This window comes from Chenopodium quinoa, unplaced genomic scaffold (assembly GCF_001683475.1).
Source record: "Chenopodium quinoa cultivar QQ74 unplaced genomic scaffold, ASM168347v1, whole genome shotgun sequence".
NCBI lineage: Eukaryota > Viridiplantae > Streptophyta > Magnoliopsida > Caryophyllales > Amaranthaceae > Chenopodium > Chenopodium quinoa.
The window spans coordinates 91,184-109,959 of record NW_018744996.1 but is presented as its reverse complement, the minus strand read 5'-3'; the positions used below and the strand labels follow the sequence as shown (position 1 = coordinate 109,959).

At 32.4% G+C, this 18,776-nt stretch overlaps 3 protein-coding genes across 3 annotated transcripts; all 3 read right to left on the bottom strand.

Annotated features, from left to right (window-relative positions):
* Positions 1 to 500: 500 nt before the first annotated feature.
* On the bottom strand, positions 501 to 1,790 carry LOC110707196 (polygalacturonase inhibitor-like). Its single transcript, XM_021885201.1, has one exon. The coding sequence runs from the start codon at positions 1,732 to 1,734 to the stop codon at positions 733 to 735; it is 1,002 nt and encodes a 333-aa protein (XP_021740893.1). The 5' UTR covers positions 1,735 to 1,790; the 3' UTR covers positions 501 to 732.
* Positions 1,791 to 1,893: 103 nt separating this feature from the next.
* LOC110707195 (polygalacturonase inhibitor-like) lies at positions 1,894 to 9,802 on the bottom strand. The gene is made up of 2 exons (XM_021885199.1): positions 9,054 to 9,802; positions 1,894 to 2,503 (listed from the first exon to the last, which is right to left on the bottom strand). The coding sequence occupies exons 1-2, from the start codon at positions 9,659 to 9,661 to the stop codon at positions 2,002 to 2,004; spliced, it is 1,110 nt and encodes a 369-aa protein (XP_021740891.1). The 5' UTR covers positions 9,662 to 9,802; the 3' UTR covers positions 1,894 to 2,001.
* Positions 9,803 to 13,015: 3,213 nt separating this feature from the next.
* LOC110707198 lies at positions 13,016 to 13,940 on the bottom strand. Its single transcript, XM_021885203.1, has 2 exons — positions 13,357 to 13,940; positions 13,016 to 13,194 (listed from the first exon to the last, which is right to left on the bottom strand). The coding sequence occupies exons 1-2, from the start codon at positions 13,615 to 13,617 to the stop codon at positions 13,030 to 13,032; spliced, it is 426 nt and encodes a 141-aa protein (XP_021740895.1). The 5' UTR covers positions 13,618 to 13,940; the 3' UTR covers positions 13,016 to 13,029.
* Positions 13,941 to 18,776: the final 4,836 nt, after the last annotated feature.

The window sequence follows — 18,776 nt, the reverse complement described above, 5'->3', positions numbered from 1 at the left end:
AATACGAAGTACATTGTAGTATTCTAATTCTGGTAGTTGTTAAAGTGGAGAAGCTAATCTATTAATGATGATTGTAGAAATAAAAAAAAAACAACTTAGACACTAGTAATCAAATAATAGGTCAACATCGAAAAATTAGGTCAATGGTGGAAATTTAGTCATAGATAGTACTTTACAACATTTAACCTTTTATTAGATAGTTTTTTTTTATAACATTTTTAGATTCTCCCAAAATCTGGGTTTTATAAGGTAGTTTCTGACAAAAAAAATTTATTTTATAACATATGTAATTTAGTGATATGTCAAAAATTATGATGCAGATATTAATATTCGATCATATTTCATGCGAATTGAAGGAGACATAACAAGATTTATAAAAAAATTATTCTGAGTGTCATCCACATTTTTTGAAAAGATATTGGCATGCAATATATATTTAATCCTAAAAACATTTTGTACTTTGTTTAGGTAGCCAATAAGCAAACAAGAATGACATCTTATAGGAGAAACACAAACCAAATCAAACCATTTATCAATCCAATCCGTAGATGCTATAAATTGGAAAATACATATTATTAAGAAAAGCTTTCTAGGTTTGTTTGATAGGCCATCAACCTTCAACAACTAAACCATTACAAAGTTACACTAATCTTACAATACATTTGTAAAATCCTTGCAAGACCGTGCCATAATTAACTCGCGGCAGCATCATTAAAATGAACAAGCTAAGAATTACTTGCAAGGAGCTAAGGGAACTCCACAAAGACAATGGTTGTGAATAAAAGAGGACTGATCAAACTTATCGAACGCCCCTCCGGTAGGAATCCGACCGCACAAATGGTTGTAACTCACGTTCAAGAATGATAAATGTGGCAATTCTGCCAACTTGGGTGGAATGCTACCATATATCTTGTTATGATTTAGATTAATACTAGTAAAACCCGAACCAAACTCCAACTTACTCATATTGAAATCCAATAAGTTCCTTGCTAAATTAATTCGAGATATATTGTTAGATTTAAACATAAATGAAAGATCACCAGTAAGTTGGTTACGCGAAAAATCTAACATATATGCTTGCCCGAACGAGTATGGGATAGGACCGGATAAATTATTGTGTGATAAATATATAGAAATGTTACTATTTTCAAAAGAGATGAAACTGTCCGGGATTGGACCGGAGAGTTGGTTCCGGTCCAAGTGTAGGGCGTATAGGTTGGGTAGTAGGGCAAGCCTTGCGGGGATAGAACCCGAAAATTTGTTAAAAGATAGGTCTAAGAATTTCAGCTTCTTAAGTTGGCTCAAATACGAGGGAATCGGACCAGATAAATTATTCCAATCTAAACGGAGATATTTGATGTTTAAGAGATTTGTAATTTCCATCGGAATATTGCCTATAATGTTAGGTTGTTTTCTGATGTGAAGTGTTTTAAGGTATGGTAGGTTACCAATGGCAGATGATATATGGCCCGTAAGCTCACCTTTTGAAAGGGAAAGCTCAATAACTCGATGAGTGGATGGATTACACTTGACACCTTCCCAATCTTTGCAACAATCGGTGTCACCTGACCCCCAATAATGAGAAGCATTGCCAAAGTAATATCGGCTGAATTCCAAGAGCGCCGCCTTATCATTCGCGTTGCATAGGGGTTTAGAGGCGTGAGAAGAGGTAGTTAGGATGGTGTAAAGGAAGAATGTTAGGTAAAGTTGTAGGGTGATCTTGGAGGTCTGCATTTTGGTGTAGAAAGGAATTAATGTTGTAAACTAAGGTATATATTTGAAGTAATTTATAATATATAGGGTAAGTGATAATGTATGAACCAACAAAAAAGAAGGGAATTAAAGGGCAAGAGTGTGATTACTTGTTTTGTAATAGGACTATCTTTCAATGAATGAGAAAAGAAATAGGCTAAATTCAGGATTATTTTAGCCTCTTGCATAAAACATTCATTCTAGAGTCATAGCAACCGTTGTAGTCAGCCAACATATAGCTAGACTAAGTTAAAATTCTAGAATTTGTTTCTCATCACACATTAACATCTTGCAAGGGGGTAACAAAATATCACCAAGACATTCATTATTGCGGACCAAATCAGAAGTGTCAAACCGTATCAACCGTCGGCTAGTAGGGATGCGGCCGCACAGGTTGTTGTTACTCACATCGTTAAACTTCGGCTGCAACAGCCCGAGTCGTTTCGGAAATGATCCATAGATCTCATTGTCAGCTATGTCAAGAGACCTTAATCCCTTGGGCAAGTTTATATTGGTGAAATCAAACTTGAACTTGTTTTGTCTTAGTGAGATTCTTTGAAGAGGTTTATCTCTAGCAAACAAAAATGATGCATCTCCACTAAATTGGTTGTAGGACAAATCTATGATTGTGAAATTCGCTTGGCCCAACGATCTAGGGATAGGACCAGATAATTTGTTGTTCAACAATGTTAGAGAAAGATTAGTCTTGAATGATCCAAAACTCTCTGGGATTGAACCAGTTAGCAAGTTGCTGCAAAATTGCAAATATGTTATGAAGCAAAGGTTAGCAAATAGCAACACTAGTACACCAGTGATATATTGTTAAAATCGTACATTTAAGCAAACTTTGCCAAGTATTCCCTATAAATCTTTGATAACAAATTCAATATTTCCTATGAACATAGGACAAATTAACTACGGAGTGTTTCTTATTTTTGGTGTTTAGAGAGCCACAAGGGCTGATGATGAGAATCGATCCCAAGATCTCTGAAATCGGGAGGAAACTCTAATCACTTGAGCTATCCCTCACTCTATTATATACGAACCGGAGGTATTATATGAACATAAACAATATATACTACCTCTGGTTTGTATTATATGCAACTTTGGAATTTTTTTTTATATTTCACAAATAATACACCAAAGTTGCATATAATACAAACCAGAGGTAGTATTCTTATATGATGGTTTTGCTGTTCTAGTCCTTCATAGTATATACAGATATTTGGTACTTTGTAAGAAGATAATTGCATGTGATAAAGTCTACATTAACGTGCAAGTTTCAATTTTAAGTATGCCTAAGTGTATAATATTCTTCAAAGTATAGGTTTTATATGGAAAAGGTAAAATGTAAATAATGACATTCAATAAAACTTAAAATATAATACGAGTAGAATTTTATAGTATGTGAGGATTATGTATGTATTCTCTCTTCTCAAACTATTGGTTACACTTCTATAGTTCTATTCATGAAAACTAACATTTTTATGTGGGTCATGTGTCTTAATAGAAAAAATCTATAGTGTAACAAACCAAAGAATTAGAACGCCCAAACCCAGAAGAGCCAAAACTAGGCCCAATTTATATGAATTATTGTCTAGGTTTGGGAAACCTATTGATTGATTGACACTTCGTATTTACCATTAATCAATAATAACATAATATTAAAACAGACACCGGGAATGATACGTGTCACTTCTTGGTACTGTTTTTTTCCCTCCAAAACTCCCCTCTTTCATTTTAGGAAAAATCTTTTATTTTTAAAATATTTTTATAATACAACTATAATAGTATATTATTCCTAACCTTATATATTATCTTTATAATAACTGTATTCATTTTTATTTCGTGTTCTATTAACTTAAAATAGTTACACAAGATTTTGAGACCTTTTAATTTAGGGAGAATAAGCTATAATTTAGAAGGTTGAAATATAGCGGAGAGTATAAAATTCCGGAGCCAAAAATACAATATTAACATTTAAATTACCATTATATAGTTGTACAATAGTGGGGTTCAATGAAAAAAAAATTAATAAATATTCTATTCATGGTGTTGATTTGAAATCTTATGAAATAATAATAATTTTTTTTTTGGTGTTCCACCCGGTTCACCCTTTGGCTAATCCGGATTCGGGGCTCAGTTATAAGTAGTTAGGTTCCACTCCCCTCCCAATTGTTGTTGTGGGGGATCGAACATGCGGTCTTCCCTACCAAGTGCAGCCTCAATCACCACTACACCAACAACCAATTGGTAGATTTCTGTAATAATTTTACCTACTTATAACTTTTTTTCCCTCAAAAACTTTATTAACTATTATTAAAAGAGGTCATGCTTATATCGATCATTTTGGACCGATGTCAAGCTATCATTAAAAAAATTTCCCGCCAATATAATATATGATGTCATCTTTAAGTTTTTTAAGAAAAATAATTATTCTACTTAGCTTATTTTTTGGAAGTACATTGTATAGGTTTTTTTTTTTCTTTAACTAAACTAATTCATTAATAAAAAGTCATACGACATCAACATTGATAGTTTTGTTGGATATAGCATGCATCATTAATGTAATATGATGTATATTATATTTAAATACTTTCAACACAACTAATCAAAAATAAATTATTTTTTTCTCAATTGTAGTTTTAAAAAAATTTTGCCTTATTATTTCATCTTTCTTATATGCATTGCATTTGTTTATTCTACATGAGTTGCCTTTTTTTATATTATTTCACAAATTAATTATGGAAAAAAAAATTATTACTATCATGCATCGCACGGGCACTAATCTAGTTTGGTTTACTATTTTATTGTTCCTTGCCTCCTTCTATCCGTTAAAGCTACTTTCATTTAAATGGTAGAAAAGATCGGAAAGATAGGGTTGTTTTAATTAACTTGCTTCTTTTAAAAAAATTACAAAAAAAATGTATAGAGCCATATTTATTCACATACTAGTGTGTCACCCCGATATTGCCCCAAGATGTTAATTTGAGTATTTTTTACAAAAAAAAAAAAAAGTTTAAATTGAATGAATTTTTTAATATTGATAATGTTGAACAGCGAAGAGAATATAAAAAGTTTTATGCGTCTCTTTTGCTTTTAGTTTAAATGTTATTTTTTATTCTAAATTTAAAAATATTTATGTATGGGAATAGAGTCTAAATTATTGCTATTTAAAATACAACACGTGTGATATTCATTTCATGAGCTTAGAAGCATATATAAATTATTTGCTAGTTGATTAATATAAAAAAAAAGTAGATTCTTACAGAGTATATTTTAAAAAGAAATACGGAAACACAATGCCAATAACATGGACCACTACTCCATTACAGGATTTACTGGAAACTAGCATCCACTTGTCCTAGTGAGTAGTGACTCATAAGTCGACTTCAACATTAGTCACGTACTCACGCACCAGCAAAATAATACGAGAAGATTAATAGTACAAGTACTCAAGTAGCTTATTTTTTAAATCATTTCTCAACAGTTTCTTAACACACTTTTTACTTGGATTTTTTTTTAATTTTTTTTTTTTATACTTATTTATGTCAGTGCGTTGAATTCAACTTTAAACATACTCCTTCCGTCCCATAATACTTGACACAGTTATCATTTCCGTCCATCCCAATATACTTGACACGTTACTAAATATGTATAAGGAATATGCCTTGAATCGGTGACCGAGTAGGTACACGATCATGTAGTCCATTGTATACGATCGTGCAATTAGTGTTATTAAGTACTCTTCAATATACATGGCCATGTGGTTCTTGGTACATGGTCGTGTAGTTCCGCTACTACAAGACATGTCACACGGTCGTATGGGTCAAGATACACGGTCGTGTGGTTTTGGTCCGTGTGGTTACTAATTGGGTTTTGGCCCAAATCAGTTTCTTTTTGGAGAGTTCTATATATACCCCTTAGGGTTACTCCTAGCCGAATAAGTTGAGTAGTTATTCAAAATTCTGAAAGTTTTTTGTGTATTTCTCATCTGTGAAATCTGTGAGAGATAATATTAGAAATCTGAGAGACGATCAATCTATTTTCTGTGATTGACTGGTCTCAAATCTGTTCTTAATTTATAATCTGTTTTCCCCAAGATCAATAAAACTATTATTCTCGCCTGTCCGTGGACGTAGCAAACGGATTGTTGGTGAACCACGTAAATCTATGTCTGTTTTATTGTCAATTTTACATTCAATATTTGTTCTTTCTTGCATCTGTTACAGCAAACTGGTATCAGAGCTTAGGTTCGGGGCCTAGGGTTTAATTCTGGTGAGAAAGATGGTTGTTTTGAATGTGAAAATCGACAAATTCACAGGGAGGAATAGTTTTAGTCTATGGCAGATCAAGATGCAGGCTTTGTTGAGGCAACAAGGGTTATGGGCGCCGTTGAAAAAGAAGTCATCGGATCCGGTAACCGCTAAGATGGCACTCTTGAAGGAGAAGGCACACTCAACAATCATGTTGTGTCTGGCAGACAATGTTATCACCGAGGTCGCGGAGGAGGAAACCGCATCAGATCTGTGGTTGAAGTTGGAGAGTCTATACATGACAAAGTCTTTAACCAACAAGTTGCTATTGAAGCAACGTCCGTTCGGTCTGTGAATGTTGGAAGGTACATCCCTTAGAGAACACTTAAATCAATTGAATACTATTCTGTTAGAATTGTGTAATATTGATGTTAAGGTTGAGGATGAGGATGCTGCCTTAATTCTGTTAATGTCTTTGCCAGTGTCATATGAAAACATTATTGTGCAGTCTTGTATTATTGGTAAACAGACAGTGTCTCTAGAGGAGGTTAGATCTGCTCTCCGTACTAGAGAGTTATGTCATAAGGCGTCTGGTACAGGTACAAATGATCAAGTTGTCGGATTAGTAGCCAGTGAAGGTAATGCACAGGGGACTTTGGGGAGAAAATCTAGAAAACCATCTTTTAGGGGTCCTAAACCTAGTGATGTCTGTAATTAATGTAAGGAAAAGAGCCATTGGAAATCCGAATGTCCCAAGAAGATAAGACAACCGGAAAATTATGAGTCTGCAGATATTGCAGATGGAGATCGACACTCGTTCAGAAGAGGATTATGTCCTGATTGCTGATGAACATGCGTACACTCTGATATGTGGGTTCTAGATTCGGGGGCGTCTTATCGTATGTGTTCACGCAGGGAGTGGTTTACGAACTACAAGCAGGTTGATGGCAGTGTTAATATGGCTAACAACGAAGTCTGCAAAACAATTGGTATAGGGTTCATCAGAATTCGAACACATGATGGTAAACTATGTATATTGAACAATGTCAGGCATGTTACATAAGTCACAAGGAATCTAATTTCGCTCAGTCTTCCTCACATAAAAGGTTTCAATTTCAAAGGTGAAGGTGGAGGGTTGTATGTCTACAAGGGTTCAAAAGTAGTTTTGAAAGGTGTTAAACGGGAGACATTATATGTGTTGCAAGGGTCTATGTTATCTTGTTCTGGTATTGTCACATCGTCTGCTTGTGGTAGTGTTGAAAAATAGGTGGAGCATAGAGTCACTCTGGGTGGGGGTGGTGGTCCACGTCCGGGAAAGATCAGTTAACTCTCACAGTCTGAGTCTAAATCTGAAGCACCACAGTCTTTTCCATCGAAATCGGGTTAGCCTAGTTTGGCTCTTAGTCGGCATGTAAACTTTGGGAACTCTCCTTAAAGGAACGGTCGGGAAGACAAGGTGGCTTTTGCACTATCTGTTAGAGAGGTGGATATATCTGAGTCGTCCAAGGGAGGTGTTGCTCCTGCTAGGAAGAAGCATCGGCAAGCCGTCTGTTCGAATCTAGTTCCGCAGTGTAAGTCCGAAGGTTGCTTGGACTTACAAATTATTCGAATCTGTTAGTTGCCCTTTGGGGCAAATCTGGTGCCCGATGGGGAAAATCTGGTTTGGTGCTCAACGGAGCAAATCTGACGCCTAGCGGAGGCAAATTTGAGCAAGGAGAGTTTGTTTCTAGTTATCTGTTTTTCTCTTATATCCGTTTGTTTTCTAGTAGATTTGACGTTGCGTTCAATGCATCTGGTACATGTGTCTATTCTGATACATCTTGAATTGTGATCAATGCGTCTGGTACATATATTTTATTGTGAGGGGATTCAAGTCAAGGTGGAGATTTTGTAAGGAATATACCTTGAATCGGTGACCGAGTAGGTGTACGATCATGCAGTCCATTGTACAAGATCGTGCAGTTAGTGTTATTATGTAGTCTTCAATATAAATGGCCATGTGGTTCTTGGTACATGGTCGTGTAGTTCCGCTACTATAAGACATGTCACACAGTCGTATGAGTCAAGGTACACGGTCGTGTAGTTTTGGTCAGTGTGGTTATTAATTGGGCTTTGGACCAAATCAGTTTCTGTTTTGGAGAGTTCTATATATACCCCATAGGGTTACTCCTAGCCGAATAATAAAAGTTTAGTGGTTATTCAGAATTTTGAAAGTTTTTTGTGTATTTTTCATATGTGAAATCTGTGAGAGATAACATTAGAAATCTGAAAGACAATCAATCTGTTTTCTGTGATCGGTCTCAAATCTGTTATGAATCTGCAATCTCTTTTTCCCAAGATCAATAAAACTATTACTCTCACTTGTCCGTGGATGTAGCCAACACATTGTTGGTGAACCACGTAAATCTATTTTTGTTTTATTGTCAAATTTACATTTAATATTTGTTCTTTCCTGCATCTGTTATAACAATATGAAATGGGACCACTTATAAAAAATATTATCCTATACTTTCTTTGGGACCACACATCCTAAAACCCAATTAAATCTTACATTTTCTCTATCCTCACTACCCCCACTTGCCCCATTTTTTGTTTTCTTACAATATAAAAATACAAAAGAGTATCCTTTATATAATAACCAATTATTTTAAATGGATCCACTTATAGTTTTCTTAAACTACGTGTCCACCTTAACGTCCCAAGTTTTATGGGATGGAGAAAGTATGTTTTATTAAAGAAATCCTTTTACTACTCGTAAAAAAAAAGAACATTATTTTCTCCACCCTTTAAAGATTACACTATATAACTTTTTACGATATTAAAGACACGTTTTAAATATTAATATTTTAAAAGAAATATTATTGAAACGATTCTAACAAAAAACTTCTTACCTTTGTATTTTTTAGTTGACACGTATTCCCTTTTAGAAAATTTTTTGTGCAAAGGAAGTAGCAAAAGAACAAATTTGTAATTGATAATGCTCCAATTTAAAATTTTCATAAAACTTATGAGAATTTAATTTAAGTTGTTAACTAACATACTAACCTGAACAGTGCAAGGCTAGTGATATTTGGGAGGAGCGACAAGGATGATGGTATAGTCCCAGTAAAGTAATTTAGATGGAGACCAAGTAGATGCAAACTCTCGAACTCCGGCCCCCAGAAACTGGGGATCGGCCCGGTGAGATTGTTGCAGCAAAGATGAAGGCACTCAAGCCTAGTGAGCTTGCTCAAACGTAATGGAATCGAGCCAGTCAAGTTATCTTGAAAGTTTAGAGTCAGTTTCCTAAGAAAGGGCAGATCACCTAACATCGGCGGGATTTGGCCTGATATGCAGTTGACAGCGTTTGCTCCGATTCTGAAGACAGTAACACGGCCTGGGTTAGAATCATTGTCATCACATTTGATACCGGACCAAGAACAGCAGTCGGAATCAGGCATCCATGTTGCGAAACAAGAGGCGTTATGGAAGTGATTCTTGATTTGTAGTAGGACTTTTTGATCATTTGGGTGACATATTGAAGGGGATTGTATGGATTTACCCGAGGAGATAAAAAGATAAATGCAAAAACATAGAAGTGAGGTTTTTTTTGGTAGGGTATAATTCATGGTTTTTGATTGTGAAAGTTGAAGATGTGCTAGTGCAAGTAGCATAGATTAAAACAAGAATATAAGTCAATTACGTTCATAGCTAGTTGCATTAACAAATTAATGGTTTTTTTTTTTAGATGTCATGATTGTCATCACTGTCATGTTTGAAAGCACACGCTGGCGTAATATATATAATTCATGGTTCATAGCTAGTTGACTAACAATATATATAATTAAACATTAGTAAAATTTATAAAAATTAAAACTAAAACTTCACAGTAATACCTATTTAATAAAATTTTACATAATAATGCTACTGAAATGGTAGTTAAAGAGATCACAAAGCATCAACACTAAATTCCACACTGGTGTAATTTTTCACATATTTTCACCTTATTCATCAATTTTTTAAATGTAAAACTAGTGTGTGGCCCAGTTATTTAATTTTAAAAAATAATGTTAATAAGAGCACCCACAATGGTGAGCATTATTTTTGCTCATAGGCATTTTGGTGGGCAAGTATGTGAAAAATTGGGTTACAATGGTGGGCTAAGTATTAGTTGCCCATGGGCATGTGTTAAAATGCCCAAGACTTGGGCAGAAATTGGGTTGAACAGTTAGATGGTGGGCCCCACATATTGCTGATTTAAATAAAAAAATTTCGGTGGAGGCAACATCAAAACGATGCGTTTAATGTTGCACCGAAGAAGAAGCGAGATCAAAACGGTGCGTTTTAACCTGGGCTTTCTGAAAAAAAAAAACAGTGGACTGACGCGCGTCAGTCAATGGACGAATGGCTGGAGCGCCACGTGGCAGGTGCAGGAAGCTGACCAATAGGAATATTCTAGCTGTTGCCAACGGTAATAATGTTTGTAATGTAATTTCTGAAATAAATATTTATTTAAAAAAAAAATTACCAACGGTCATAAAATTTAATTATCTATAAATAAACATGCATTTTGGTATAATTTCAGAAATACCATAAATCCTCCATATTCTTTATTTTTCTAAATATTCCGAAATTAGAAGAAGATTTTTGCTGTATTTCACCGTTTTTCAGGTAAATATTAATTTTTTTTTTTTTTTTTTTTTTTTTTTTTTTTTTTTTTTTGCAAAATTCAGTTATTTATTAAAATTAGTATATATGTGATTTTTTTGCAAATTAAAAAATGTAGTTCATGTAATGTAATTGCAATTATATATATAACTGTATTTAGAAAGTTGTTGCTATTTTATTCATACATTAATAAATTTGAAGTTGATTTAATCTGAATTTATTTGCTAATTTTTTGGAAATTGGTTTGTTGTTTTGTATATGTGAAGTAATTTGTTATGCTAAATTATATTTAGATGTTATTTTTGTATAGGTAGTTTATTTCGTTACATTATATTATGTATTATATGTTTTGTTCATATATTGTTGAACGTGAATGTTGTATATTCAATAAATTAAGTGGTATTAGATAATATTTTTTGATTTGTTGTCATTTTAATTTGTTGTTTAAATGTAGTTAGAATTGTTGCAAGTTGTATATTAGTAAATTAAGTGTTGTGAAAGTTAGGTTATGTACAAATGTTCAAAAAATTGCTAAAATAATGTTGTGAATGTCATGTTAGGTTATGTTCAAATGTAAAACTAGTGTGTGGCCCAGCATCAAGAAAGAGGATTGAAAAAGAATCACTCTCTATTATCTTGGAATTGTTGAGGCTATTTCTCTTTATTATTTATTTTTTCCATGCTACATAATTTTCTATTCTTAGTTATTGTTTACTTAAAGATATATTAATTTTTCCCCGAAAAACTAAAAAAGATCTATTAATTTTTGTTCAAATATAGAACATAAGTTACTATTGGGTAAGATTTTAAGAAGTGTGATTTACATCCATGAGTTTTCGTGTCCGAAACATGTGGGATGTGTTTTTTTTTTTTCTCATTAATAATGATATTGTATAATTGTTGCAGTGCCAATGGTGATGTGGCACTATGCTAGTTAAATGATGATGTGACATAATGATAGCATGATTTAACCATTTATGTGGTACATAAACGTTTTTAGGATTGCTTTTAATATATCAACTACTGTGTGACCTGAACGATGCCCCGGGTTACTAGTTTGTACTTCTTTAATTTGATATTTATGTTTGACTGTTTGTATAGCTAGTGAGTGATCCAGGCGCTGTTTTGGGTGTTTTTTTTTTTTTTTACCTTATATGTATTTATTTTTCTAATCTTGTGAAAAATAAATAGAGAAAATAAATTACTTAATAAATGAAAGGAATATATTATGTTATGTGAATTTAAAGCATTAATAAAAGTTGGTCGAGATGTTAAATGTATGACTTTTATGTGTTGGAGGTTACGGGTTCGAATCTAGTTCAAAGCATAATTTATTTTTTGAAATGAAGTGGCTAGCTTACATGGTTCACATGCTTTGGATAGTGACATGATAATATGATATTGTGACATAGTGCATATAATTTGAAAAGTGCCATGTGGCACCGTTCCTTTAAAAGGAACGCCTTTTAACATATAGTATAGATATATATAGATAATGTATAATTTAATTACTTGTGACCATCTCCCTAATAATGTTATAGTGGTCTATTAACAGTGTTAAATGTTTTATATACAAGAATATGATCATATTACTTCCTCCAGTCCATTTTATTTAATTTGCAACATTAGGATGTTAGCATTATTAAGGGCTGAAGATTTGAGCTGCAGATTGTAGCCGTTGTGGACTTGTGGGTAGCCTATTAGTGAGTTTTGGGCCGATATTTAAGGGCGAACAATGTGGTGAATTGTGGGCTTATTTCAAACGAAACTCTAAATAAGGGCTGATGACTTTTGTTTAGTGATTAGATTTTTTATTTTATTTTATTTTATTTTTTAATTTTTTTGTGTCAAAGTAGTTGTTTTGTACTTTTGTTATTTGGTTAATTGTTTTGTATTTGATCCTTGTGGGTGCTGCATATATAACTCGGGTAGTACAAAATCATGTATACTAATTTATCTTCAACCATGATTATCATGATACATTGTAATTAAAGAATATAATTGAGATTTTAAGTAACAATGCAAACCTTCAAATTACGCACAAATGATTAAATCTTATCTTACCCTCAATCTTCTTAGGCATATATTGCAATATGGCTAACAACACAAATACAATTTAGAACTCATTCGAACTACTTAAGAAAATTAGGCTTTAGCTTACTTCCAAACGATAGCTTGTTACAAATCTTAGCTTGTTTAAGTCTTGTAAATTTATTTTCTAGTACAAATCGCCTCATATTTGTATCTCATAAATTACTTGCAAGGAGGTAACGGAGCACCACAGAGACACTTGTTGTGAGAGAAACGAGAGGGGTCAAACTGCTTCAATCGACGGCCAGTAGGGATCCGGCCACACAGCTTGTTGTAGCTCACATCAATGAACTGTAAGGGCAACTGGCCAAATACTTCTAAGATTGTCAAATTTGCGTGGCCTAACGACCGTGGAATGGTTCCTGATTATTTGTTGCCCCACACTTGGAGAGTTAGAGCACTCTTGAATGATCCAAAGCTCTCCGGAATTGTACCAGTTAGCTTGTTTCTGCAAATATTGTTAGATTAATTTAAGAATCAGTAGTGTATTATACTATTATAAAATGATTCATACAATTCAAAATTTGTAAACAAGTATTTTACATATTGAGAAAGTTATGTAATTCTAGATAGTAAGATAATTAGTAATGTCTTAGCCGTGGTACAAAACCTGAGGCTCAACCACGTTTACATCAGTCTTTGTGACTTTATTTAGACTACTGATTATGTAATTCCTTTTTATGTCGTTCCAGTTACAGCAGTCTGTTTTGGGGTTCCATTCTGAGAAGGTTGGTCCATTGTGGAAGTAGTTCTTCATTTGTAAGAGGACTTTTAGGTCATTTGGATTACAAAGTGTAGCAGATTGTGAAGGTTTTAGAAATAAAAAGAAGATACAACAAACTAGAACTGAAATTTTTGGTAGAGCTTCCATTGTTTTGTTGTTCAATAATGGTAGAGATTTTAAGACTGAAGAGGGTAGAGATAGGCTTGCTTTAATTACCAACCTTATCTTGACTATTTATAGTCCGTGTAGACATTAATTAGGTTATTTTTTTCGTTTTTATTTTATGTGCTAGCTTAAATTTTAGTACTCTTAATCCTCAAGGATATTTAATGGAATTGTAATTGTAACTACTACTCATGTTTATTAAATTAACATTTTTGGGTTTTTAGGAAAAAATTGTCAATTACCGTCATTTAAATTTTGTATTTTGCAAATTGCAGGTATTTAAAAACAAATTGCAAATTGCAGTCCAAAAGTACTAATAAATTGTAAATTACCACCCAATTCAATTTTTTCATCGATTTGCATGCCGAAATATGTTCCGTCGAGGTTTTAGCGGGCCTTTTTGTCCTTAAAGATCCAAATTGAGCTCGAAATTAGAAAAAAATATTAACGCAAATACCTCGTTTTCACAACAAAAAATAGTTGCACACAAATGAATACATTTTTTTGGTACGCAAAACGAGACTCTTAGGTTTAATTTTCCCAATTTCGAGCTCAATTCGGACCCTTAAGAACTAAAATATCCCTTAAACTTTTGCGAAACATTTTTCAGCACACAAATCGATAAAAAAATTAATTTAGATGGCAATTTAAAATTTATTAGTACTTTTAGGCTGCAATTTACAATATTTTATTTAAATGGTTGTAATTTGCAATTTGCAAAATACAAACTTTAAATTACTGCAATTGACAAATTTCCTGATTTTTAACTATCATTTATATCGTGAGATTAAGTAATTTTAAAGTAAAAGTAAAAGGTTATCAAAGATATTTGTTTTTCTTTTAGAATTTATCAAAGAGAGAGCAATTTCATAAGGTTATCAGTAATAATTACAGAGTATCATCTAAATCATCACGTATATCTGGCTTATTTACTGAAGTCAAAAGAAAACTATCACTCCGTATTAAATATTCTTTAAATATACTTTGTATTAAGGAAAGGGCGGTGAGATTGTTGTGTGTGGAGCTTTAGTTAGGGTAAGTGACGGGAGAGCTGTAGACAACTAAAGTCAACCCCACTAACAATCTAATTTTTTTTTTTTTAATGACAATCAATCCCAGAATCTCCTAAAATCGGGAAAGAAGATCTAACCACTTGAACTATATATCCTTCACTCTTATATATTTATAATAAATGAATATTAAAACTTTAAAGAATGTACTGTGGCATTTAAAATAATTCACAATTTCATTATTCAAAAAAAAAAATATTCACAATTTCATATTAAAAATTTATTAAAATCATAAAATTATATTTTCAAAATTTGTATTATTTTTTTAATATACATATTTTATCGAGTCTGTTTAGAAGCTTTTTGAGCCAAACTCGAACTCAACTCGAGCCTCATCGAACCAAGCTTTGACCAAACCGAGCAAAGGGTCATATGATATGATATACAAAATATTATGTAGCAGGTGACAAATAACGGATACAAAATACTCCGTACAAGTACAAACTTTAGATACTCTCTTCGTTCTTAAACAATTGACACACTTCCCTTTTTCGATCGTTCATAAATAGTTGACACATTACTTAAAATTGCAAAGACTCACAATTATTTAATTGTTTTCTATCTTACATAATAACTGACTACAAGGGTTATATAAAACTAGCTTAGTTTTGTGCCTCGACCAATGTTCGGGTATTTTTATATTGAATTTTCAGATCCTTTTTTTTTTTTTTTATCTATATGTCAAATTTTGAAACATATCATTGAATAATAATCACTTGACAATCATACTTGTAAAATATAAAAAAAAAAAAAGTATTGTTGCTCATAAAGTTGTGGGTGGTTTAAGGAAAGAGTTTGTGTTGCGTATCTAGTAACTCTGGAAAGTGACGCAAGTAGCATGGCCAAAACAATTAAAAAAAAATCAGTTTGGAGTTACGCCTATTTTTATGTTATTGAAAGATATTACTAGGATAAGTTGTCTTTAATGTCTTTAATTGTACTCATGTTCGACATGCGGTTAATATAACTGCCCATATGTTAGCTAAGTGGGAGATTGATATGAATTTGAAATACTTAATATATAAATAATTTCCCTCGAAAATCTTCAAACTTTAGAGGATCTTGATTTAATTTAAGAAAAAAAAATATGAAGTACAATATAACAATCGGTTGTGAACTTTATATCATTAGTTGATTCAAATAGTTTTAAATGGATCTCATTTTAAATTACCTTTTAAAACAAAATTTCATTATATAAAAATATTACATAACAGACTTATAAGATATATACTGAATTATAATTTAATTTATATAGAGAAAATATTAGAATTTTATTGAAAATAAAACTTTAAACTAACAAATTTATCCTAAAATTCTATACAAATTTTATTAAAAAAAATAACTAAACTAACTTTTTATCTTACAACCAATAATTTTATCCTACATGTCATATTAATAATTAATTATTGCCTACGTGGCAAGACACTTGGCGAAATGTAAACGCCAAGTAATAAAAACAAAACAAAATAGTATTGTCGCTCATAAAGTTGTGGGTGGTATAAGGAAAAAGTTTGAGCTGCGTATTTGTTAACTTTAGAAAGTGACGCAAGTAGCATGGCTAAAGCAATTAAAAGAAATCAGTTTGGAGTTACACCTATTTTCATGTTATTGATAGATATTTCTAGGATAAGTTGTCTTTAATGTCTTTAATTGTACTGATGTTTGACATGCGATTAATACAACTGCCCATATGTTAGCTTAGTGGGACATTGAGATGAATTTGAAATACTTATATACGATTAATTTTCATCAAAAATTCAAAATTTACCAGATCTTGATTTAATTTAATAATATCCGCAATGTCTTTAAGAAAAAATATGAAGTACAATATCACAATTGGTTGTGAACTTTATATTACACTACAAAAATTTGGTCTTTTAGCGACAGTTGAAATCCGTTACTTATTTCTAAAAATCCATCTCTGGACATAGCTAGCTAGGGATATATCGACAGAATCACTCCATTGGTAAAAACCTTGTTGCTAAATGGATTTAGAGACGGAAAAAAAAAAAAAAAAATCTGTCACTATATTTAGCAATGGAAAAACAAAATCCCATCTCTAAATTTAATAACGGAAAAAAAAATCTTTCGCTGATATCAGCAATGAGGAAAAAATTTGTCGCTAAATTTAGCAACGGAAAAAAAAAAAATCCGTCACTCATATCAGCAACGGAAAAAAATAATTTGGCTCTAAAAGTAGCTGATATTCGGTTCGACTTCACTCGGGTCAACCCGACTCGGCTTTGCATGTAAGGCTCCTTGAATCAGCAATCTCAAGAATTGGGATTGGTAGGAGTTGAACTCGTGACCTCAAAGTCACATAGTGAAACTCTTACCAACTAAACCAAATAATATTTGTTAACTTCTACGCACATAATTGATAATAAGTGAAAGAAATATTAGAGACGGAATTTAAAATCCGTCTTTAGTTTAGAAACGGATTTTCAAATCTGTCTCTAGTTTAGAGATGGATTTATTTGAAAATCCGTTGCTCATATCAGCAACAGAAAAAAAAAATCCGTCTATTATTTAGCAATGGAAAAAAAAAATCCGTCTATTATTTAGCAACGGAAAAAAAAATCCGTCTCTAATTTAGCAATGGAAAAAAAATCCGTCTCTAAATTTAGTAACGGAAAAAAAATCCGTTTCTAATTCGGCAACGGAAAAAAAAAATCCGTTTCTAATTTAGAGACGGATTTTTTAATTCCGTCTCTAATTTAGAGACGAATTTTTAATTCCGTCACTAAATTAATTTCGAGACGGATTTTTAAATATAATTCCGTCTCTAATTTAGAAACGGATTGAATTACGTCGTTAGAATTCCATTTCTATATGGACTTTGTTTTTGTAGTGTTAGTTGATTCAAATAATTTTATATGGAACTCATCCCTACACGAAAAGAGCAAATTAGCAACGGTTCAAACCCCCCTAAAGGCAACGGTTTTGAACCGTTGCGTATTTGAGGGTTGCCAAATCCCAAAATAATTGGCAACGGTTCAAAACCGTTGCCAACGCAAGCAATTGGAACCGTTGCCAATTGCTTGAGTTGGCAACGGTTAATCGTTGCCAACTATAATGGCGCCTTTTTTTTTAAAAAAAAAAAAAATGGCAACGGTTAACCGTTGCCATTGACCTGTAATTTTTTTTTTTGGCTGCAATAATAATATATACATATTAAATATTAATTATTATTATAATATTAATATTAATAATAATTATTATTATGATAATAGTAACAATAATTAGTATTATTAATAACAAAACATAATAATAATAATAATCGCAAGAGATGATATTAATTAGAAAAATGTGTCATGTTACCTACAAACAATTTTAATTAGTTATAATAATGTATAGTACATAATTAGTAAGCTAAGACTAGGATTGATGAAGTAGCTAGTTAGTAAACGATAATTACAAATTAAATGTGATGTAGGTCGCCAACAAATTAAACGAATTACATGGAGTTCCTCGCTCGTGTATGGTTGTCCCGTTTGCCCCTTGCAAAACTTAGAATACACAAAACGTGAGTTAGTAGAATGAAGTGAATTAATAATAATTGGGGTTAGTTAGTAGGAATGACCCGAACAAAACTTGGAATAATACACAAAACGTAAGTGAACTCATACTTACTCATAATAATAACATGACATTATTACTTAGTTATATGTGACTAAGCTAAGGAATGAAATTACAAGAAAATAGCAATATGAGGGTTTAGGTCGCATTTTCGATCAAAATAGCCCAAGTAAGGCCATTTTGGCTTCTAGGATGCCTATTTTCTATAATTCTTGTATATTGAAATCATAACTAGTTAAAACATGTCATTATCACTTAGTTATAGGTGACTAATGCTTGAGATTACAAGAAAAGAGCAAGTAAGTGGTTTTGGAACGCAATTTCAACCAAAATGGCTAAAGTAAGGCCATTTTGGCTACTAGGATGCCTATTTTCTATATTTCTTGTCTATTGAACTCATAACTAGTTAAAACATGTCATAATCACTTAGTTATAGGTGCCTGATGCTTGAGATTACAAGAAAAGAGCAAGTAAGTTTTGGAACGCAATTTC